The following is a 24671-nucleotide window of genomic DNA, read 5'->3' as shown; positions in this document are numbered from 1 at the left end:
TTAAACACACACACACACACACACACACACACACACACACACAGTCCTCAGAATTATTTGCCTGGCTGGTAAGAAGATGAGTAGGGAAGAGGCAGGATGAGAAAGGGCTTCTGGGTATTTGAGCTGAGCAGAAATCAGATGGCATAGAAAGAAAAGCTTCAAGTGGAGTCCCTGGGAAAGGAGGCCTGTGGTCAAGTTTATGGTAGGTTTAGTGGAGGAGAAGCGGTGAGAGGTATTTTTAAATACAAACCACCCCTTTCCTCCCCTAAATCCAGCCTCTCTTCCTCCAATACAGGGTTGAAACCCCTGTACTGGTCCTGAGTATTGGTCCTTTTCATGGTGGGTATAAATTCTGTGGGGTTCAGATTTAGAGCTAATCAGCAATCTTCCAAGGAAGTATTTCTAGAAAAACAAATATTCGGAGGTGGTGGCATTTGGTGGGGAGTGGGAAAGGGTGAAGGGGCAGGTTGGGGAGAGACAGAGTTCTGAATTAGCTCTGGATTATTCTCAGTCTGTGAAATCTCTACATCAAAATTTACATGAAACACCATTATAGTCTGAATAATGTCTCACACGTGTGTACTATTATTTCTAAAGACAGATAAAGAGACAAGGACACACGGAGAGAAGGAGAGATTATTTTAAAGTGAAACACTTTATGTAAAGGTTTTATTGGAATCACTTGTCACAAGTAGCTCATCATGTTGTATTTTCTCAATATCCTCAAGCTCGTTAATTCCACAGACATTCCCTGAACGCTACTAAAACAAAGCCTTTATCTAGTGCACCTTCCAGAGCCTGGCATCGTGCCCCATGCTAGGAACCGAATACATTCTTATTACACTGAATTCAGCCTAGTAGGGAACGCAGACAAGGAAGCAAACTATTCCAATACAGTGTGACAGAAGCTAGAATGGGAATGCAGCACCATGGCTACCTAGAGGAGGGGCCCAAATTCGTATTTGGTAAGCCCCAAAGGAAGAGTAGGAGTCAGCTAGCTGTGCGGGTTGGGGGGTACAGCCTGTGAAGAAAGAATGCCAGGCCAACTGCACTATATGTTGGGGAACTGAGTATTTTCTGATGGTATTGAGCACCCTGGTCAGATTCATCCATTCTTTATAAAGTGCTGGAAATGTGCTAAGTGTTGCTACAGGCTTCATATACAAAACTTCATGTCATCTTTATGGAAGCTCTTCGATTGAGGACTTATTCCTATTTTGAACCTCTCTGGTTCCGTAATTGTTAAGGATCCTCATCTCCACGCCCACCTGTACTCTCCTTTGCCCCTCTCCCTCCCAGACCTTAGTATCCACCTTTGTACTCTCTCCTCCATATCACTTCTGCTAAACGGCTCTTCCCTTGGGGATTCTGTCCCACGAGACTGACTGGAGAGGAAGACAAATTATCCTGCTCCTGTAGTCTCTAAGCACAAATGCACAGACCTTCACATTTTCCTTTTCCTGAAAAATTAATACAGGAAAACTGTTAGATCCTCTTAAAAACTGTAAGCTACCAAAAATCATAAATGTAGGGGCTGAGTGTAGATGCTTAAGAACTCTTTAAAAATTCCTTCATTTATTATAAGTCTTGAGTCCCTTTCTTTGATGCAATTCTTCAATGACACCTTCTTTTGCTCCTGAGGAGGGTACATTTATTATCAAACTTCTCTCCACCCTCAAACTTCAGGTTTCCTTTAAGACAGAAACAGTGATCCTCTAATTCACAAAAGGTCCTTCAAGGATGTGCTCGGCACAGAACTATAGGAATAACCTGGTGTCTGGAGTATCCAAGTGGATACTGTGTATTTTGGAGGGACTAAAAAACCAAGTGCTACCATTCAAGGGGAGTCTTTTCTTACCAAGAAAACCCCTTCTTCCCTTGGAGTTTTTATTCATAGTTCCACCTCCAAACTTGCTAATAAAATCAGGAATTTGTCTTTATTAACATTATCTCTCTTCTTGGGGATTCAAGAAATAATTAACCTGAAGATCGTCCAGAGCTGTTGTTTGCACCCAGGACTGTAATAGGTTCTTGGCTATGATGCCCATTTCAGTTGAATTCCTAGAGAAACCATATCCATATCTACAAGTTTGAGTTGGAAATTTTTATAGAGTTCAACTAGCTGAGCTACAACACTAAATCAGCTCTGTCTCCATATATGACGACCAAGCTTTGAAATGCTCCAGCTAAGGGCCATTTCCTTTTCAATCCATGGTCATATCCTTTCTCAACAGGGTAATTTTTCCTTAAGAAAAATCTTTCTTGCATTAATATAACTCTGCTCTTTCAGACATGAGCAGAGATACACAGAGGTTCCTGGTTATCCTGCTGTTCTTTTTAAAGAGTAAACTAGTGAATAATAAGCTTGGTCTTGGCTAAGAAGAAGGGCAAGCCTCCTCCTTGAGGTAGAGCGAAACTCTCTCCTTCAACCCAGTGAAAGGCTATGGAAATGGCATGGCTCCACTTTCTAAAACCAGGAGTCAGGTCCTAGTTTTTGACAGACCTCAATTGCTAATTTTGTGTGTGTGTGTGTGTGGGGGTGTGTGTGTGTGTGGGGTGGGGGGGCTTTTCTTTTGCTCCAGTAACTGGCAGCAACCTGTAAAAAGTGACTTTCTTTTTAAAATTTATTTTTGGTATTTTTTAAAGTTAAGATAACATGAAGCATGTTTGCACTTTTGTAGAGGTGAAATAAATGAAGTCTGACTTATATCAAGTTTACATATACAACGATAAACTAAAACAAGGCATTATAGGTTAGCATTTGTGAGTAAGGACTATGAGACCAGACTGCCAATATTCAAATCCCAGCTCTACCACTTAAGAGTTATGTAATGCTGGGCAAATTACTTAACCTCTGCATACCTCAATTTTCTCATCTGTAAAATGGGGATAATAAAAGTATCTATTTGTAGGGTTGTTGTAATGTTTAAGTGAGTTAACATATGCAGAGCCCTTAGGACAGTGCCTGGCACAAAGTAAGTGCATTAAAAATATTATTATTGTTGTTGTTGTTGTTGAAAGTGATTTGAGATTTGATACTGCTTCAATATTTAGGACCATTTGATAAAATTTAACAATCTGGATCTCAGTTTACCTTATTTACCTCTGACTTATTCACACAACTCAGTTGCACCCCATTATTTGAAAATACTTTAACATCCAGTAATACTATTCACTGCTTTTTACATTAATCCCTTTCAATTTAACTAAAATTATTTTTGAAAATCTACCACTACACATTGGACACAGTGTGGAAAATTCAATCTGTTTTCAAAGGAGTTACTATATTTGGGGATTAAATAAATTAATATACATAAAACAAAACATAATGCAAGATAGGAAAATGTTAAACTGAGCATAATCGGGTGATAAAAATGGACAATAAGAACGACTATTTTTTATTAATTTATAACATGAATCTAATAGAAGAGGCCCATTTAGCAGTATAGGAAGGGATAAGGATGATGTCATGTTCAAATTGAACCAAGTAGAGGGAACACTCCACACACTTCAAAGGGCCTGACTGCTCTCTTATCTGTGACAAGCAAGGCAGGTCTGGTGAACAATCGTGAGTGTAAAGAACATGGTCCCCTCCACACTGTACATGGCCAGCCACAATCTTCATGCCTGGAGGAATTTAAAGTCTAGTAAACACAAGGACTAATATGTGGACCAGACGATAGAATAGTGCAGTACAGGGAAGAAAACATAAAGAAGACAAGAAATCTGTTTTCACTGGTGAAATGTGAGAAAACATTTTGCCAAAGGCAAAAGAGAAAATTGGTAAATGAGGAGCTCCTTTTGTTCCAGTTAAAGCCTTGTGTTGTGTACAATTCTTTTCCCACTGAATATTTTTATAAAACAATCACCACAAAAAAATTCAAGCTGGTGCAGAAAGGAGCTGGTGCAGAAAGGAGCTTATTTATTAATTCATTTGGCTTTCAGAGGGTTCAGTTGATAATAGTATGATGATTTCAAGTACTAAAGATTCTACATGTTCATTAGGGAGATGGTTTCTGGGAAATTTAAATTTTCTAGTGATGCCTAATTATAGAGATGGATGCACCTTAAAGCCTAGTGCACTCCATCAGAGTATCTCCTTTTTGATCACATGTAACTCATTAAAATTAATAATGATGATACACTTAGAGGCAGAACAAAAATTAGCCAAGAAAAAATAAAGAAAATGATTGATAATGCACAGTTGTACATCCAAACTCTGCTGCAACACAACCAGGCAAATCTCTCCAGGCTCATAGTGCAGAGTAGCAAAGCGTGTGTGGGCGTCTGTGTGTGTGTGTGTATATGTAGTGAATATTACAAAAAGTGTGTGTGTGTGTATTTGTAAGTATGTACATATGTATATGTGAGTATATATATACACTGTGATTAAGAGCAAGAGATTCCAAATCAGGGAGCCCTGTCCTTAGTAGCTGTGTAATTGTCTTTGTGATTTTGAGTGTTACTTGGTTTCTCTTTTTCAGTTTAGCATTTAAAAAAAAAAAATTAAAAATAATACCAGCCTTGTAAGTTTGTCTAAGGAGCTAATGTATACAAAGCACTTAGGTGACTGTGTACAATATAATAATGACTCATAAATAGTGGCTATTTTATCATCAAGAAGGCCTGGTTCACTTGAAGCAATGTCCCAACCATTGGACATGTCATATCCATACATTTTTAAATAATATGCACACATTTATTCAGATATACGCAGGCATATTGATATATAACTTTTTCCATACTACCATGTCTTAGGGACCAATCGACATGCTTGAATCTCAGAACTAGTGAGTAAGAAACCAGGATTCAAATTTAAGGCTACCCAACATCAAGGATGAGGATCTTACATACTATGTCTGGACAAACACTGACAGAAGGCAAGAAGATGGTTGGAGAATCCCATTTTCTAGGGACTATACTGTAGGCCATGGCAGTATGAGACTGACATCCATCCAGATCACTGGATGAATGGCCTTTTCAACCTCATAATATTTGTACAATCCTGAGGTCTGGCTTGCTTCTGTCCCGTTCCCAGCCTCGTGCAAGCTTGCCAACCCAGACACTGTGCAGATCTGGCAGTCAGAACTTACTGTTCAGGAATGCAGCACTCTGGCTTCACTCCTTGATCAATAGCTTGTCTCTGGATCCCTAGTGTCATTAGTGAAAATGTGTCCTGATGCAAAGTCCAAGATGGATCCACCTGAATATAACAAGAGTGTCCTCCTTTCTCCTAGGGCAGGACGGATGTTAGGTGTGTGTTCCTAGAGGATGGTAGGTGGGGCCCTCATCCATATAAGCACAGCCCCGCAGTCCTAGACACCGCCACAGAAATTTCCATAAAGCCCAGGGCAACTGCAGAATGGAGCTCAAGGCTTCCAGTGGTTTGCAGTCTACTGTCACACACAGGACCCTAGACCCTATCCTGGACCTGCCATAGCTATGGCCCGTAGGGGCCATAGCTCCCTATATATATGCCCCACCTCTAACTTTCTCTTCCTCCCTGTTTCCATCCTTTGACAACTCCTTTCTTCAGGAAGATTTTGTCAGTCACTGATCAGAAAGTCAAAGTAACATCCTAAGGGAAAATACTATTCCAGCTAGAGCATGTTGTATATTTCCCTCTGCTGAAAGCCTCTTGCCTCACCCAGGCCCCTCAAAGCCTGTGAAGCCCAACCAAACCAACTGGCTGTACTAATTTAGTGATGTTTCAGCTCTCACCTCCCACCCTCTCATATGACACCTATTTGAGAGAACTCTTCTGTATACTAACTTCTTTGGCTTCATTGTAAAGCCCCCTCCTATCATTGGTCCCTACCTGGAAAAACTCTGAACCTTGGACTTTACCCCCTCCCTGTCTCCAGCCTTTGAGAACTGAGATCCAGACATTTAAATCCCTCACTACCTATGCCCACAAATGTTAAGATGCTACACTGAACCAAAAAGTAAAACTCAGTTTCTCTCAATAAGTTCAGTATCTAAAGCTACAAAAAGAGACTTTCTAGAAGGCCATAATGCCATGAGGGTCTTCGTGAGGCAGGAAAAAAAAAAAAAGAGAAAGAATGGAAAGAAAGGGAGGGAGGGAAGATGGAAGGAAGGAAGAAATTCAGTGAGAATTCTTTTTATTTTTTATTTGCCCTCTTCATTATAAATGGCCCCTATTCGTTTTTTTTTTAACATCTTTATTGGAGTATCATTGCTTTACAACGGTGTATTAGTTTCTGCTGTATAACAAAGTGAATCAGCTACACATATACATTTATCCCCATTTCTCCTCCTTCTTGCGTCTCTCTCCCATCCTCCCTATCCCACCCTCTAGGTGGTCAAAAGCACCGAGCTGATCTCCCTGTGCTATGCGGCTGCCTCCCACTATCATACAGAGTGCAGTAAGTCAGAAAGAGAAAAACAAATACCATACGCTAACACATATATATGGAATCTAAAAAAAAAAAAAATGGTTCTGAAGAACCTAGGGACAGGACAGGAATAAAGACGCAGACGTAGAGAATGGACTTAAGGACACGGGGAGGGGGAAGGGTAAGCTGGGACGAAGAGAGATAGTGGCATGGACATATATACACTACCATTCGTCTGTTTTTAATAGCGCTTTCTGTCCTGTCTTCTATCCTTACAAACCCTGGTTCTTTATTACACTGGAGAGAGGATTAACATCCACCATATTGCTGGACCATGTAACAAGAGGGCAGTTAGTGACAACAGTTCTCTTTCAAAAGACATGTCACCCACGTTATATCTAAATCAGTGCAGTTAGGAGACAAGTCATTCTATTGAATTTTCTCAATAATATCACCAATCAACAGAGAAAAAAATATCAGGAGGTGTCACTGCTTAGAAAATTCAACAAAGCATGTAGAAATATGCTAGTAAGTATCTTTACCTTAAATTAGATGTCAGTTTTCTTACTGTTTCCTTGACAGGTGTGCTTTGAGAAGATGTTGTCAGTGAAGAAGCAACTTTACAACCACCCCTCACAGACACTCTGGCTTTGTATCCAGAACTTGAATTTAAATCTTCCACTGGCATACTGGGCAAAAACAAGCCAAGGTTTATAATTTCTAAGTAGAAATCACATTAGATACTAATAAATTCAGAAATATTAATACACAACAAATGAGATGTTAATACACAACAAATGAAAGCTAGGACATAGATGTAATGCTGAAAACTGTCATTTATGTAGTTATATAAGATCAATTCTCAGGTATAAGAATTACTACTTATTCCTGACAAATCTTGTTTCAAGGTTTTTGGGTAGCCCCAATTAAATAGAATTGGCAGTAATTTATTCTTAATAACAGTAGTCATATACCATTTGTCTCTTATTTGCTGAAAGAGGCTTTTAAACCCAAGTTCTACTTTAGCCTGGGGGAAGGTAGGTTTAGAAGGTAGGTCCAGAAATAAAGCAAAGTCAGCTGAAACAAATATGTAGTCAAGATCTGGTGGAAAGAGAGCATTCCAGGTGAAGTGTAATGATCCTGGGGGAGAAACAAGGTAGGGCTGTTGAGAGACACATGAGAAGGCCAGGGCTGCAGGGGTGGAGTGCACAGGAAGAACAGGCAGAGAGAGGAGGTGAGAGGCACTGGCCATGGGGTGGGGACTGGAGTTTATTTTAAGCAGAGCAGGTGCTACCATTGGAGGGTTTCTTCCATGGGAGTGAGGTGATCTGATTGATACATGTTTTAAAAGGGTAACTGGCTGCAGCATGGAGAAGAGCTCACAATGAGGACACAAAAAGTAGTGTGTAGTGTGTTAATGAGCCCCAAGGCTTTCAGTACCAGGGGAACAAAAAAAGCTCAAGAGGGCTGGGGGACACGCAATACGGGAGGCAAAGCTGGGTAGGCAGGTAGGGGCCAGATCACGTAGGGTCTTATTTGTCAAGTGAAAAGGAGATTTTAGTAATCCCTTCATGCTAACATCCATGAATTAAGACCGCAGCTCTAGAGAGTTTCCTCTGTTTACAATGTATGGACCTTTTTAAAAAAATTGGATAATAGTTTATATCAAATGGAACATGCTTCTACTGTCAACAGTTCTTTGTCAGTAATTATACTGCCTAACTTCAGCTGATACTTTTTATAAGCTTAAGAACATTATAACTAATGCTTAATTGTCTGATAAAGAACACTCACACAATGTCTGAAGCCTATTAATTATAACCTCCTTTATGCTGAAATTTTATTAAAGAAGTCCTTAAATTAAATAATTTTTTTTTTTTACCATTTTTGGGATGCTGGAAATTCATGCTGGGGTGGGAGGTGGAGGGTAAAATGCACTACACCAGAGCACAGAGATTCCTCCCTGAACCTTTGTTTCTTCTTCTGCCAAATAATAATAGTGCCTGCCTCATAGAGCTGTGCTGAGGATTACATAATACATACACAGAATTTAGCTCAATGCCTACTAAGTGCTCAGCAGACAGTACCTAGTTATCAATGTTATTATAATCATCTTTATTATTACTACCACTACTAATGAATTTGATAAGATTCTCCCATTAAGATTGTTTTAATTGGATAATAGTTCTAACATTCATATTGTAGTTATGACTCAAAGATTATTTTTAAAAAACACAAGTTCATAAAAGCCTAAAAGTAATATATGAAATAATACACACACATACAAAAAAACATGTTTTAGTTTTTGGATAGATTTTAAATTTCAACTCAAATTTTAATAAATAATTCTAGGTTAAAGCATCATCCATAAAATGACCTAACAACAGCACTGGGGGAAAAATTACATCATTTATTCAATAAGCAAATATTATAGAATGCCAACTCTGAGGCAGGTGCTATTCTGGACACTAAGGAAATAGCAGTGAGTAAGACAGCCCCTGCTCTCATGGAGTGAGTTAGTTTCAAGTGAAAATACAGAAAATAAGAAAGCTAGAATGTAAAGTGTTAAAAGAAATAGATAATTGAATAAGATACTTTAAAATAGTAATAAAGGCTCTGAAAGAAATACAGTGGGATGATACAATTTGAGGGTGTGCCTTATCAGAAGCGGGGTGGGCTATTTTAGATGGAGTGTTCGGGGAAGACCTGTCAGAGGCCAGAGTTACAAAGAAGAAAAGATACGAGCCCTGTCCTTCATGAAGCTCACATGCAAATAATTACTGCAGTTGAATGAACTATGATGCAATCTGATCCCTGCAGTGGTGGCTCTGTGAACACCTGAGTCTGCCCAGGAGAATCAGGGCCCCCAAAGGAGAGAACACTTGAACTGGGTCGTGGAGCAGCGTGAGGATAAGATTCTCCTTCCTTGAAAACATTTTTTTTTTCATTCTATTGGATAACCAAAATATTCAGCTTCTATTTAAAAGTGACAAGAGTCTCATGTCAAGAAAATTCTAGCATACAATGATTATTGCACATATGTATGGCAATAAGATAACGAGCCACACACAAAAAACCAGCTCATGATTTCATAGTCATACATATATGTGACATTTTTAGTTCTTTGACTATATTACAATAATTTGAATTAGTTGCTTTCTGTGAGCAGGAAGTTAAGCCTGTTCCATTTCATAATTCCCAAATCCTCACAAAAGAAAATGAAAAAGTTTGGGAAAAGGGTAAGAAATCTAGTGTATTCTACTCTTTCCTGTCTCCTTTGTAAAATTTGGTTCCACTCTTAATTGCATTTGCTTGTTGCTATTATTTTCTTTCTTCTTGTATTTAAACATTGATAATTACTTTTCAACAGTATAACTGTACTCCCTTGGAATTTGTATAATTGCAGTACACTCACCTTTCCCAGTTAGGTGATGAAGGGTTTCTCTTTATTTCTGGAGTATCACTGCACAGCTCCTGTTTTTCTTCAAAAGAACATAGACAAAATGAAGAAAATCAATCACATTTTGGCGAATACACAATAAAGTGAACTGAAAGAAGTGTTAGCAGTTCATTAACAACTTGAATATAATTTGGCTTTGTATTCAAACACTCTTTTGTAAAACTGCACCAATATGTTCTTAAGGCAATTTATAATAACCTCTTAATAAAGAATCCAAGAGCCTCTGTAGCTTGTTTTTTGTAATTTCTTTTTAATGATGCTTATTTTCTGCTATTGCTGTGCACGGGATGACTAATGGGAACTGTTCAGTGTCCCTTCTCTCAGCAGCCTCTGCCCAGACAACCACTTGTCTTCCCCCAGTATCTTACTCTCTTCCATTTTGGGTTCAGGTTCAAAGACATCCTGACAGATCCCAATCAGAAATGTGCATCTAGGAGAGAGCAGAACTTTAAAGCAGAAAGAGACCTACAGTCATCAAGTTAATCTTCTCACTCAGGGAACTTCAGAATCCGAGGTTCAGAGAGGTTAGTGATTTGTTTACAGTCCATAGAAAAGCAGAAATGCTTTGATCCCCTCAGATTGGTTTCAAGGGTGTCTTGGGGAGAGTGTAAGGAATAAGTCAATGTGTTCTTCTTCCAGCTATCTCTAGAATTCTTTGTGATAACTGTGATCTTGTTCCACCAAGTAAACCCTTGCCAATAAGTTTAGGGCCACTGAAGGCCAAGCGGAACAGGACAGCAACAAGGAAAGTTTCGGATGGTGAGTAAATGGCTGAGGACCTGCCTGACTCCTCTAAGGAAACATAAAAAAGAATAGACAGAGAGGTTTTCCAAGCACACTGCAGGCACAGTTGGTTTTGCTCATGATCTGCATGCAAAGTAAAATTTCTTAACCCATTAGCCAACTAATTCATAATTACAGTCATTTGAAAATATTTCACAATTCGTTCCTTCCAACTCCAGGATGAGTATTTGAAATTAAATATTAATTTTAGGACCAAAATTGTATTCACAATCTTTTCATTACAATTTGGAAATCCAACAGGCACATACTTAAAGGCATGTTAATAGCTTGAAACTTCTATAAAAGATTGGCTTTAAAATTAAGAGACCCTTACAAAAGAAATCTTGATTGTGGAATAGCTAATTATCCTAGTTATGATGAAAAAGTGTGATTTCTTATGGACCTCACTAATGGGTTCAAATATAAAGATGTGAATGAATGACTGATTAGGTTACCTAAGCGATGAAGTATAAAAGAAGGGAGAGCTTACAATCAAGAGTGAACATGAAATGATGGCATGGATCAACACAAAAACAACTGGAAATTATGGAGTCAAAATGAACTGAGACCTGTTTAGGAGACTAAAAAAGGCTTTAAAACTTATTTCAGAATAAGAAGATGACAATGAAATTAATGGTCCTGCTGCTTAGGCCCAATGGTATAATTTTACAATAAAAGAGACAATGGTATAATAATAATATAACACATAATAAAAGAATTCTACTAATAATAATGAATGGACACTAAGAAAATAAAATTTTCTGAGTCTAGCTTGTTTCCAGCTTCTCTATGCAAGGAAATTGTCTTTAGATTGAATATTATCAGATGGCAACTTTATGCTTAAAAGAAGCTCAAGTCTCTCACCTAAGACAAATTACATCCCATGGACATGAAGGAACTAATAAATGTGGTCGTTGAACTATTCTTAGTGATCTCAGAGGAATCATGTAAAATAGGGAAAGAACAAAAATGACTGAAAACAGAGGAATGTCATCGTAATTTTCAAAAATAGTTTCTGAAAATTATAGACCTGATATCAATCGTCAGCAAATTTCTAAGTAGAATTCAATGAGGGGGTGACATACGTCCACTGTTGGAATTTCAGGCAGTGAGGTAGGACTGGGGGAAGTGTGCTCAGGCAGGAAGTCTCCCCCGCCCCTCCAAAATGTGTGAGGTTGGCAGCTCACTCTCTACCCACTTCTCCTCCCACTATTGGAACAACAGATTTAATTTTTTTAAATCTGAACTGCTACCAAACTTCTGATCTATACCCTACATAAGATATGTCGCATAAGTCATACTGAAAAAGACTCAAGACATTACAGCTAATATATGTAAACTGAATTCTTTTTTTACCTTCTTTCATAAGAGAAACTTCCTTTTCTTCTTGTTTCAGTGAAACATCAGTGTCACTTTTATCTAAAACCTGAAAAACAAGCTCTGTATTTAAAGCTGTACAAAAACAAAGGACATATAGTAATGTACAAAAATGACCTTGAACATCAATGCCTGTATCACAGAGAGACCATAAAGTTGACAGAAGGACAGTTTAGGGACATGTTATGAAGGGAGACAATCATACGTGTTGTCAAAAATTACATTGGCATGCAGCTCAAGGATGGTTGCATTATAACTGTCATGTTTATGTCTATCATTTCTTTAATGGGATTTTTACATTTCTACCAAAATTTGTATAGATATTTTTTTAAAATCCATATCTTATATGGATGTAACAATGACTCTCACACATGGGTCAAGTGTTTGATCACCAGGAGCAACCATGGAGCCTCTGCTGCTTTGAGAAGGACGATCACACCCCTAGCTGCTACAGAGCAGACACAGAGAATGAGCTCAACATCAGCGCAATGAGAACTTTGAGGAGGTCGGGGCCTGATAAGGAAGAACGTGGGGATGGGGCTGGGGAGCGTACCTGGGAAGTTGAGGGAAGGGACACTTTGTCTTTTGATAGAATCTCAGGAAATCTGCTTAAAATGAGTCACAGAGCCTTAATGTGTTGAATGCAGGAGCCAGGAGGGTTGGTGGCACCTACAGTGAGGGGATGTGAGTGAGTGTGTGTGTGTGTGTGTGTGTGTGTGTGTGTGTGTGTGTGTGTGTGTGTGTGGTGTTCGGGATGCGGGCCAAGGGGGTTTCGGAGAGCTTGTGGGGTGGAATATGGCAATCAGAAGAGAGGTCTCCCATCGCCTTGGGAACCCTGTCAGCCTATTTTACAAGGCTCATGCAAAAGAAACTTACATTTTGGGAATGCACTTCTTTAGATCAGAGAGAGAGAGAGAGAGAGAGAGAGAGAGAGAGAGAGAGAGAGAGAGACGGAGAGAGAGAGAGAGAGAGAGATGGAGTTTGTTTATGCCATCCAGGAAAACAGATCCAGAAGCTCCTTTCACGTATTTTTAAGTGTCTGAGAAGGTGGGGCAAAGGCAGTAAAAAAAGGAATCTGAAGAAGACAGGGGTAAAGCAAAAGCTCTGTCTGCTCCTTGATCTGAAGACCCCTGAACACGTGCTGAGACACACTGGGCTCCTGACTCCATCACCTGGTGTGAGGTGTAGAGCTGTCAGTTTTCTGGAGCTTACCCATTGTGTGTATCCTTCGCCTTTCACTGCCCCCTCTAAACTGCTAAACAAACGTGGGATGGGGAGGCTATCAACCCTCCTTTTCTCCCGTCCCAGGAAACAAAGGCATATATTTTACATGGCATTCTGGAAACTGTGCTCTGTCAGGAAGCAGGTTAAATGGTCACACATGTAACCTAGCAACGAAAGAACTGTGAGGCCATCCATCACCGTCATTATCTATTTTACCCAAATTAAGAGAAAGCAAGCCTTGTAGGTAGGGGGAAATAAATAAAACTGATTCTAAGCTACTTTGGTCCATTTCAAAATATTTTTATTCTTATACTGTAAATAAATTCATACCCCAGGAAGTAAATAAAATGCATATATATATATTTTTAACATCTTTATTGGAGTATAATTGCTTTACAATGTTGTGTTAGTTTCTGCTGTATAACAAAGTGAATCAGCTGTATGTATACATATATCCCCATATCCCCTCCCTCTTGTGTCTCCCTCCCACCCTTCCTATCCCACCCCTCCAGGTGGTCACAAGGCACCAAGCTGATCTCCCTGGGCGATGCAGCTGCTTCCCACTAGCTATCCATCTTACATTTAGTCGTGTATACATGTCAATGCTACTCTCTCACTTTGTCCCAGCTTACCCTTCCCCCTCCCTGTGTCCTCAAGTCGCAGGACAGAAATGCATATATTTTTAAAGTTCATTTTGCAAAATGACTTTAAAATGGTATCTATTTCTGATGTAACATAAAATCTAAAGTTTTCTCCTGATGTGTTGATATGTAAGGAAAAGCTCCACACTTTGTGTCTCTCCTTTGAAATGAATATTTTTTGACCAGTTTATAAGCAGCATAGACTATATCCTACCACAGTTAACAGCAACCACAAGATAAGCTCATGAGAAGAACTACTTAGCGCCTTTAGTAATAACCACTTTGTAATAATCTATGATGATCCTGCTCAGTATGTGTTCATTTTTTTTTGGTAACTTCTTCTTATGATGGAAATCAGACAAGATAAAAGTATCCAAGCTTAACAAAAATGACAGCACTCCCAGCAGGGAACTCCTGGTGGCGGTATTATTAACACAGCCTCTTGAAATTATTTTTGCATTTTATTGTTTGGTTCTCTACTTTGAGCTCTGCCGTGTGAGGGCTGTTTCCATGATGGTCAGATATGCTCCCCTCACCCCAAAAGTGTTTCTTACACGAAGCTTTACCATCTCTAATGCAGGAGAGATTTCCTTCTTTTCTTTTCCTTTCTTTTATTTCCTTTGTTCTTTGGCATAGTAATGTTTAAAATATTTTGGATAAACAATTCACAGCCTACAGTATTTCCTTTTAAATGACACTGTGTAAATATCTGAGCTCATAGGATGCCGCCTTTTTTTTTTTACAATGTACTTGCAGCTTTGAAGGTCTGGATTTTTTCAAGCTGAGACAAGAAAACATGCAGAGTTGTCTTTTCAATGACACTATTTGTGAATTTTGATACTTGTGAAGCTCTTTCACATATATTACTTCATTTCATTGTAGAAATGCTCCAGCCACTTAGGCTTAACTGTGTCTCATACTCTGCAGTTTGAGGATATCGCTTTCCTAAGTGTATGTATACATATATCCCCATATCCCCTCCCTCTTGTGTCTCCCTCCCACCCTTCCTATCCCACCCCTCCAGGTGGTCACAAGGCACCAAGCTGATCTCCCTGGGCGATGCAGCTGCTTCCCACTAGCTATCCATCTTACATTTAGTCGTGTATACATGTCAATGCTACTCTCTCACTTTGTCCCAGCTTACCCTTCCCCCTCCCTGTGTCCTCAAGTCGCAGGACAGAAATGCATATATTTTTAAAGTTCATTTTGCAAAATGACTTTAAAATGGTATCTATTTCTGATGTAACATAAAATCTAAAGTTTTCTCCTGATGTGTTGATATGTAAGGAAAAGCTCCACACTTTGTGTCTCTCCTTTGAAATGAATATTTTTTGACCAGTTTATAAGCAGCATAGACTATATCCTACCACAGTTAACAGCAACCACAAGATAAGCTCATGAGAAGAACTACTTAGCGCCTTTAGTAATAACCACTTTGTAATAATCTATGATGATCCTGCTCAGTATGTGTTCATTTTTTTTTGGTAACTTCTTCTTATGATGGAAATCAGACAAGATAAAAGTATCCAAGCTTAACAAAAATGACAGCACTCCCAGCAGGGAACTCCTGGTGGCGGTATTATTAACACAGCCTCTTGAAATTATTTTTGCATTTTATTGTTTGGTTCTCTACTTTGAGCTCTGCCGTGTGAGGGCTGTTTCCATGATGGTCAGATATGCTCCCCTCACCCCAAAAGTGTTTCTTACACGAAGCTTTACCATCTCTAATGCAGGAGAGATTTCCTTCTTTTCTTTTCCTTTCTTTTATTTCCTTTGTTCTTTGGCATAGTAATGTTTAAAATATTTTGGATAAACAATTCACAGCCTACAGTATTTCCTTTTAAATGACACTGTGTAAATATCTGAGCTCATAGGATGCCGCCTTTTTTTTTTTACAATGTACTTGCAGCTTTGAAGGTCTGGATTTTTTCAAGCTGAGACAAGAAAACATGCAGAGTTGTCTTTTCAATGACACTATTTGTGAATTTTGATACTTGTGAAGCTCTTTCACATATATTACTTCATTTCATTGTAGAAATGCTCCAGCCACTTAGGCTTAACTGTGTCTCATACTCTGCAGTTTGAGGATATCGCTTTCCTAAGATTTTACTTCGGTCATGAAATAGATAATACTTCCCACACAGTAAATGAGATTACAGTTAAGTCTTAACAAGGGGTTTTAGATACCTTAATTAAAATTATGTTAACAACGAGTAGAGTGGGATTTGTCAACTCTCCAAGGCATGCAAAGGATCAGCATAATACCACATGCTCAATTTTGTGAAGTATCTATTTAAGAGGATAAATAAATCATAAATAAGTTAGAGAGAGGAAAAAGAGCATACCATAGTCAACTGTGTGTAACACTTTTCTCATTCATCCATCATTAAGGAAGCTTAAGAACTGGTTGATATCACTTTGTCTGGCTTCTTTCCTTCTGCTTCTTTGCCCCTCCACACGACCCCAAACATTTTATCAAGGACCAATAAAGGCTACCAGTTCTTGCCCTCCTGCCAAGTTCAAAGGCCCTTCCTGTTTTCACTCTTCCATAGTTAACATTATGTCCTAGGCGCCTCCCTTTTGTTCATTAATTTATTCAGTAAAACTGAGTTCCCAGTTTGAGTCAGACACTGTTATGATGAAGACTATGGAGCTTATTTTCTAGTGAGGGAGAAAGATATTAAATAAAAAGATGGATATGTAATCATGTAAGTTCTCTGAAGAAAAATATCACAGGTAAGAGAAGGAGAATGACCTGGGTTACCCAACTGCCTCCCTGGGGTCACTGTAATCTTCCACACCCTCCTTTCTCCAGGTCTTTGAGTTGCTGTTGATTTGTTTATTCCCCTCAACTTTTTTCTAGTCTTCCCTCAAGCATCTCCCCTCAGTCGGGCCTTGCTTGTCCCCTCTATATAACATTGCTCTCACTCTCACCACACCCACACTGACACTTCCTGTCCCCTTCCTCTGCTCTATTTCTCTCCTTAGCACTTAGGATTGTCTACCATGCAACGTATTTTCCTTATTTATCTCGTCTATTGTCTGATTTCCCCACTAGAATGGAAGCATCATGAAGACAGGGAGTAGTGCCTAATTTTTTCCTGCTGTATCCCCAATGTCTAGGACAATAACTGATGCTCCATATACTCACAGAATAAAAGAAAGTTGAAACGCAAGTCAAGAAAATCCACGTGTGTTGCTGGGGGTAGGGAGTAGTGGAGTCCAGGCATTATGAACAACAAAGGAAGAGGCTGTGAAGGAAAAATAAGCTTACGGTGTTGGAGGCCAAGGAAGGTGAGGGTGACTAGAGCGGAGTGAGAGAAGTAATGAATTATAGGCAGGGAGGACAGCAAGGAAGTCAGGCCAGGTCATGTAGGGCCTTGGAGGGCACTATATTTCATTCTAAGTGTGAGCAGAAGCCATTGGAGGGTTCACCTCTTGCACTGTTGGTGGGAATGTAAATTGTCACAGCCACTATGGAGAACAGTATGGAGGTTCCTCAAAACACTAAAAATAGAGTTGCCATATGCTCCATGAATCCCACTCCTGGGCATATATCCAGACGAAACTATTATTCGAAAAGATACATGCACCCCTATGTTCATAGCAGCACTATACACAACAGCCAAGACATGGAAACAACCTAAATGTCCATCGACAGAGGAATGGATAAAGAAGATGTGGTACATATATACAATGGAATATTACTCAGCCATCAAAAAGAATAAAATAATGCCATTTGCAGCAACATGGATGGACCTAGAGATTATCATACTAAGTGAAGTCAGAAAGAGAAAGACAAATACCATATGATATCACTTATATGTGGAATCTAAAATATGATAAAAATCAACATATCTATGAAACAAAAACAGACTAACAGACATACAGAACAGACTTGTGGTTGCCAAGGGGGAGGGGAGGGAAGGAAAGGGAATTTGGGATCAGTAGATGTAAACTAGTATATACAGGATGGATAAACAACAAGATCTATTGTATAGCACAGGGGACTACATTCAATATCTTGTGACAAACCATAATGGAAAAGAATATGAAAAAGACTATATGGGGGGCTTCCCTGGTGGTGCAGTGATTAAGAACCTGCCTGCCAATGCAGGGGACACGGGTTTGAGCCCTGGTTCAGGAAGGTCCCACATGCCGCGGAGCAACTAAGCCCGTGTGCCACAACTACTGAACCTGCACTCTAGAGCCCGTGAGCCACAACTACTGAAGCCCACGTGCCTAGAGCCCGTGCACCGCAAAAAAGAGTAGCCCCCGCTTGCCACAAGTAGAGAAAGCCCGCGCACAGCAACAAAGACCCAACACAGCTAAAAATAAATAAATTAAATAAATTTAAAAACGAAGAATATATGTATATATGTATAACTGAGTCACTTTGCTGTACCAAAGAAATTAATACAACACAGTAACTCAATTATACTTCAATAAAACTTTAAAAAAAGAAGCCAGTGGAGGGTTCTAAGTAGGAGAATAGCATAATCTGACTTATATTTTGGATAGGATACTCAGATTTTTAGACTGTGGAGGCCAAAAGAAGCAGTGGAATCATTTATAGGGCTACTGCTATAATCCTGGTAAGAAATGTTAGTGAATTGGCCAGGTGGGTAGCTGTGGAGGGAGTAGAACAGAGTATGTGTTTGAAGGCTGCTTCAGCAAGATTGGCTGATGGGTTGAGTGCAGGGTGTGAAAGGAGAGAAATTCAGGTGTTGGCCTGAGCAACTGTGAGTGATGGTATTATTTACTGAGATGGGGAAGCATGAAGAAGTCCCTAGGAATTCTTTCCTCTCTTGATTTTAGTAACCTTCTGTGTCCCAACTCTTCCTGGGTAATTATTATTTTTCCCTCAAAGAAAATTTTCCCTCAAAGAAAATTTCAGGGGGTTAAATTATCCCCCTTATGCAAACAATGGCTTCCCAGCATCATTAACCCTAACTTCTCATCCGTGCTCCAGTTATTTCCAACTGACTTCAGGACACTTACCCTTGAATATCTTGCTGAACTTCAAATCCTCAGTCTCACCTTTGCCCACTTAGATTCCTCTGGTCAAGCCCTCTTTCTATTTATAATAACATTTTCATTCCAGATTGTGCCATCTCAAAACTGCTGTCACTGTTTAGTCTACCATATGCCTTCCCAAGTTGTGCAATTTTCCTTCAAGATGTTTCACTTTTCCTTGTCTTCTTGTACTACAATCTCCAGGCAGCAGCACCCTACTTGGTTTTTTGGTCTTTAGTTTCTCCTCTTTCCAGTACTGCTTCATTATCACAACATTTTCATAACACAAAGAATTAATTCTTTAGACAAAATCTCCATGATTAAATTCCTTCTCAAAACTTGCCTACAGGTCCTGACTACTTTCTCCCTCAAGTACAAACCCTTTTCTGGTACTCAAAACTCTTCTCAATGTGATTCTAAGATATCTGGAAATATTAATAAACATTCTCTATAATAACCAAAAAGTTCTCTTCAGAATTCCCTGTAACCACTAGGTAGACTTCTACCTCCATACCTTTGCCCACATAGTTCTCTCTACCTGAAATACATTCTTTCCTCCTTTTCTTATGTCTTTCCCACTTTTTAAGACAAGTATAAGTCATACTCTTTCCAAAATGTCTATTTTATTTACTCTGGCACATACTGATTTCTTCCTTTCTCTGAAAAAGTATTAACAGTAAATTACAAAGAGTTTTAATTATTTTTAATAGCCAAGCCTCATATCTACGGGACCCAGATAAGACTGGGATCCTGTAGTAGCCTTGATTCTTGCCATGACACTTCAAAACAGAATTCAACACTTGGGTCCACCTCCCAAAAAGAAATCCAACTGTATAAAGCATTAATAAATATACAGATTTTACTGAAAATTGTGTTGAGAAATGGAGGAAATAGTTACACAAGGCAAAAATCAGCTTAAAATTACCATGAAGCAGGTCTACTTTACTTCGTCAATTGTTAGCCTACTCATCTCTCTCTACAAACCTTCCCCTCCAGACTCTCCGATTCTGCAGCACCAGTGTTTTTCTGCTTGTGTGATTACATCCTTTCTCCTTCCTCCCACCCCTTCCCACAAACACAGGGTCACTCTCTAGCTCTACGTTTTCTTCCACAAAGCAATGTCACTCTCTCAATTTTCATTCTTTACTCCCATCTCCTGGCCTACCCAAAGCTGAATTTTCCTTCTTTGGAATTACAAAGGTGTTTTTTAAAAATGTTTTTTCTGGGGACTTCCCTGGCGGGTCCAGTGGTTAAGACTTCACCTTCCAATACAGGGGGTGTGGGCTCGATCCCTGGTCAGGGAGCTAAGATCCCACATGCCTCGTGGACAAAAAAACCAAAACATAAAACAGAAGCAATGTGGTGACAAATTCAATAAAGACTTTAAAAAAATGATTCACATCAAAAAAATCTTTAAAAAAATGTTTCTTGTAACGCAAGGAATTATTTTCATTCTGTCACAAATCATCCTTAATTCTCATAATAACCTTGAGAGGTGGTAATATTATTATTCCCCTTCTATAGATAAGAAAACAGAAGACCATAAGTTGATACAACTGACATGTGGCATGCAGGTCTGAATGTCAACCTGGGTCAATCTGTCAGAGTTCAGAGCCTGTCTCCTTTCCATAAAATAATGCTAACTCATGGTTTTGTAGAATTGTCTTCCAATTTTTCTACTCCTTTAGGGAAGAGATCATTTTTTTTTTTTTTGGTGTCCTTCAAAATCTCTAACATAGTACTGTTCAGTAAATGTGTCTTGAATTGGTGCATGGTTGCTGATAGTTCACACACTGGCACTTGAATATTTAGATTCATTATAAATTGCCCAGGAGATTTTCCTTTAAGTCAGGGGATGTATCACATATTGTCTTTGTGTCTGTAAGTCTGTTGGTGAGTTGATGGATGATGCTATGGAGGGTGAGTATAGACAATTCTTCCTCCAAAGCCCTTGGGGCAGCTCTGGTTTATATCTCATAAGGGGGTGCTCTGTCTGTGAAAGTTCTGATACTGTCAGCAATAATCACAGGACTATACAGGTTCATATAGAGGCAATGGTAACATCATCAACCAGGAAAATTGACTAATAAATGTCTTGCTTTTGAAATTAAGGCAACTTTAATCATCAGAAATCATGTTATTGCAATATCAATGCAGTTTCCCATTTTAAAAAAATTTCTGTTAGGAGTCAGAAAAATTTGCATATTTAGGGTGGATGCAGCTGATTTAGGTACTGACTATGCAGGTTATTTGCTTTTCTTCTTTCTTCACCTCTTTTGGGTTACTGAGTCACCTTTTTACTTTCATTGTTATATAGTACTGATGCCCAAACAGGGTACTTACTGTTGTTTTTTGTTTGTCTGTTTGTTTGGGGGGGTTTTTTTGGCTACCACAGAACATAAACCTAGACATTGGAAACTCATCAGCTCTTCCAGACATTCCTCAGCTTTTGTAACATACCACAGAGGCCCCATCAATGACCCCAGGGATTCAGAGGGGGTTGATGCCTTTCCTGAGCTGGCATCAGCTTCTTTTGAAAGATGCCCTAAAGAGCTAACCAGATGTACGTGGTAAAGGATTATTAGCTCATGCCAAAACAGGAAGATGGTTCCATCCATTCATTCCTTTATTCATCAATCTTTCTTCAGCCCCAGAAAGTATCACACTCTGGACTAGATGCTGGAGGTTACACCTTTCAGAGTAAACCCCAGAGACTCCACTGCAAAACTCTTAAAATACATCTGTCAGTGGTGATCTGGCCATTGAGTTTTTTTAATGTCTGCAGATTGGGAAAATGAAATGAATCCATATGGCAGTCTGCTCCTGAGGCCAGGTGCAAGGCAAAAAAGACCTAAATGACCACAGAGGACAAAAGGGCCAAAGCCAGTCTAACCAAAAAGGTAGGATGGTTCCTGGTTATTAAACAGGCAGGTCCAAACCGACTTAAAATAACCACACCCATACATATTCTTTCACTGCCTTAGCAACTGATATTCAGAGCAGAAACTGAAAGAAGATTATTATAAAATATAGAAAAACAACAAATACTAGTATAGGAAAAAGGTAAATGTTGCTTCATATGAGAGTCAGAAAATCTGCATAATGTCAACTTGGAGTACATGCTCCACCAAGATGAACAAAAGCATGCCCATGTGTAAGAAAAAGTTAGTACTTTCATCAGTCTGACTTACATATCAGAATATTTTTCCTGCTCAATTTCTCTAACTTACTGTTGGCATTGGTAATTTTATTCCCCTGGTGTTCCTGCATTTTGAAGCATTCTTCCAATTGATCGTCTGCTTGCCTGACAATCTGCTGTGGTTTGGCAACCTAATTTTCCCAGTCACCTTTCAGAATAGATCCTCTAGGATGTCTATTCTGTATAGTCACTTCTTACATCTCAACCGGTGACATAACTTGAGACTGCTTACCTCTTTGACAAGATGCTTGGGAATCTAGTCCCATTGCTTCATTTTTATTTTTATTGCTTCTATTAAGCATGGTACAGTGACAGCTGATCAGATTGCATTACTCTGAGGGGCACTGGGGTCCTACGGAGCTCATATGTCAAATTTTTGCCTGGAGTAAAGTTGAAGTGCCAATTTATCACATAGCAGTGCACAAGGAGTTTTTAATTGAACTTAGACAAACCCTTAATTACAACAGTACCACAGGGCATTGCTCCAGTAAAGCAGAGCTGTAGCAAGCTTCACTCAGATGTTGATTCCCCTGACATCTGTAAGGGGTGCAGAAAAGAATTTCTATTTCCTCCCCATCTGGGGTTAACTGGGACATATTTGAACTCTACACATGGGTTTGTAAATGCTTGAGACAGAAACAGTTCAGAACATCCAGTATTCATTAAAAGAGAGGGCAGGGCATGTGTTTTGAGATGGAAGATGGGAAATAATAGGATTTTCTGGAGGCCAAGGGTCAGGAGCCACCAGCTCATGGGAGGGGTTGGTACTACAGTTATGACCACAGCCATATTACTAGACTCATAATCTTGGGCAAGGAGAAGACTCTCCTTTCCAGGAATCATCCCTGAGATGATGATCTGGATGATTCCTATGTGATTCTAGGTTGACTGGAAAGAAAAGAGTCAGATATTGAGCACAAAAGAACATTACTGTGTAGGGTCAGATTTGGGGTGGATAAGGTCAGAAATGGGATAATGGGAAGTTAGCTTAATCTGGGCAAGGAGTGGATGATGGCTTGATTTTTTTTTAAACGAATTCAAGACTCTTGGCTGGAGAATGCCCATCTATGAAACTTTGGAAACCTGTCTAAGCCAAAATATTCAAATCCTCACCCCTGAGAAAAGTGTATTTGTGCACTCCAACCCACCTGTGTGCAATGGGCTGAACTGATGTGGGGGTCAGCCCATGCAGATGGGCAATAAAGGGAGAAGTCATAATGAGGAGTGGTTAAGAAAGTGGGAGCTGAGGTTGAACACCTAGGGTTTAAGGTGACCAGTTCCTGTGATCCTGAGCGAGTTTATTTTCTTCCTCTGTAAAATGGGGATGAAAAGAGAATGTACCCCTCAGGTTACTAAAAGGATTAGATGAGATGATACATGTGAAGAATAGCAGCTGAATTTCATCACAGCCCCATGGAAAAAGGAAAGGCTAACTCCACTAAAACACACATGCACGCACACACAGAGTAGAATTTCAGAACAATACAATTTTGCAGAAGCTGAGATAATAAATAGGGATCACACTAGTTGCCCTGAAATGGGGGACAGAATGGTAGCTGTGCTAACAAGATTGTGTAAAATAATGAAAGAAGTTTGCTGCAGTGCAAACTGATGGCTCCACACATAATGGCTCCAAAGGTCCAAGCAAGCAGCTATCTAGGGCATTCTGAAGAGGATTAAGAGGTCCTTAAAAAAAAAAACTCCTCATTATTTTCATGACAGTTTTTTAATCACTAAAAAAATGTCTGGGGTTTTAACTGAATCCCAGTTGGAAACTGCCACAGCCACAAACGACATATGCAAGCAAGCTCTTACCAAGAGCACTCTCATTGCATGGACTTTGAAAATGAATGGCCCACCCTGGCTGAAAGGCCAAGCACAAATTAATATTGAAAAGGAAAATATGCCACAGAAGTGACACCCACAAACTATGTGATCAGAAGCAACAGGAGAGACTCTGGGAGGGCTCACACCAAGGAGTACTTCCCAGAAATTCTGCTGCCAGTGTCCTCACGGTGACACACAGCCACACCCTGCCTCTGCAGGAGACCCTCCAACACTAGCAGGACAGGCTCTTGGTGCTCCAGCCAGGTGTCAGGGCTGTGCCACTGAGGTGGGAGAGCCAACTTCAGCACACTGGTCCACAAGAGAACTCCCAGCTCCAAGTAACAACAAATGGCGAAAATCTCCCAGAGATCTCCATCTCAACACCAACACCCAGCTTCATTCAACGACCAGCAAGCTACAGTGCTGGACACCCTATGCCAAACAACTAGCAAGAGGGGAACACAGCCCCATCCATTAGCAAAGAGGCTGCCTAAAATCATAATAAGGCCACAGACACCCCAAAACACACCACCAGATGTGGACCTGCCCAACAGAAAGACAAGATCCAGCCTCATCCACCAGAACACAGGCACTAGTCCCCTGCATCAGGAAACCTACACAACCCACTGAAGCAGCCTTAGCCACTGGGGACAGACACCAACAACAACGGGAACTACAAACCTACAGCCTGTGAAAAGGAGACCTCAAACACAGTAAGATAAGCAAAATGAGAAGACAGAGAAACACACAGCAGATGAAGGAGCAAGGTAAAAACCCACCAGACCTAA

General features: G+C 39.7%; 1 protein-coding gene across 1 annotated transcript in view; it reads right to left on the bottom strand.

Moving 5' to 3' along the window:
• MORC1 (MORC family CW-type zinc finger 1) overlaps positions 1 to 24671 on the bottom strand; it is a 314151-nt gene that overhangs the window by 19736 nt on the left and 269744 nt on the right. Inside the window, exons 24-26 of the mRNA XM_055085704.1 lie at positions 11956 to 12025; positions 9772 to 9838; positions 6899 to 7045 (exon numbers count right to left, since the gene is read on the bottom strand). Of these exons, the coding sequence (XP_054941679.1) occupies positions 6899 to 7045; positions 9772 to 9838; positions 11956 to 12025 (284 nt within the window). The remainder of the gene's footprint in view (positions 1 to 6898; positions 7046 to 9771; positions 9839 to 11955; positions 12026 to 24671) is intronic.

The sequence above is a fragment of the Physeter macrocephalus genome, chromosome 1 (assembly GCF_002837175.3).
Source record: "Physeter macrocephalus isolate SW-GA chromosome 1, ASM283717v5, whole genome shotgun sequence".
Classification (NCBI taxonomy): Eukaryota; Metazoa; Chordata; class Mammalia; order Artiodactyla; family Physeteridae; genus Physeter; species Physeter macrocephalus.
This window is presented reverse-complemented; position numbering and strand designations above follow the sequence as displayed.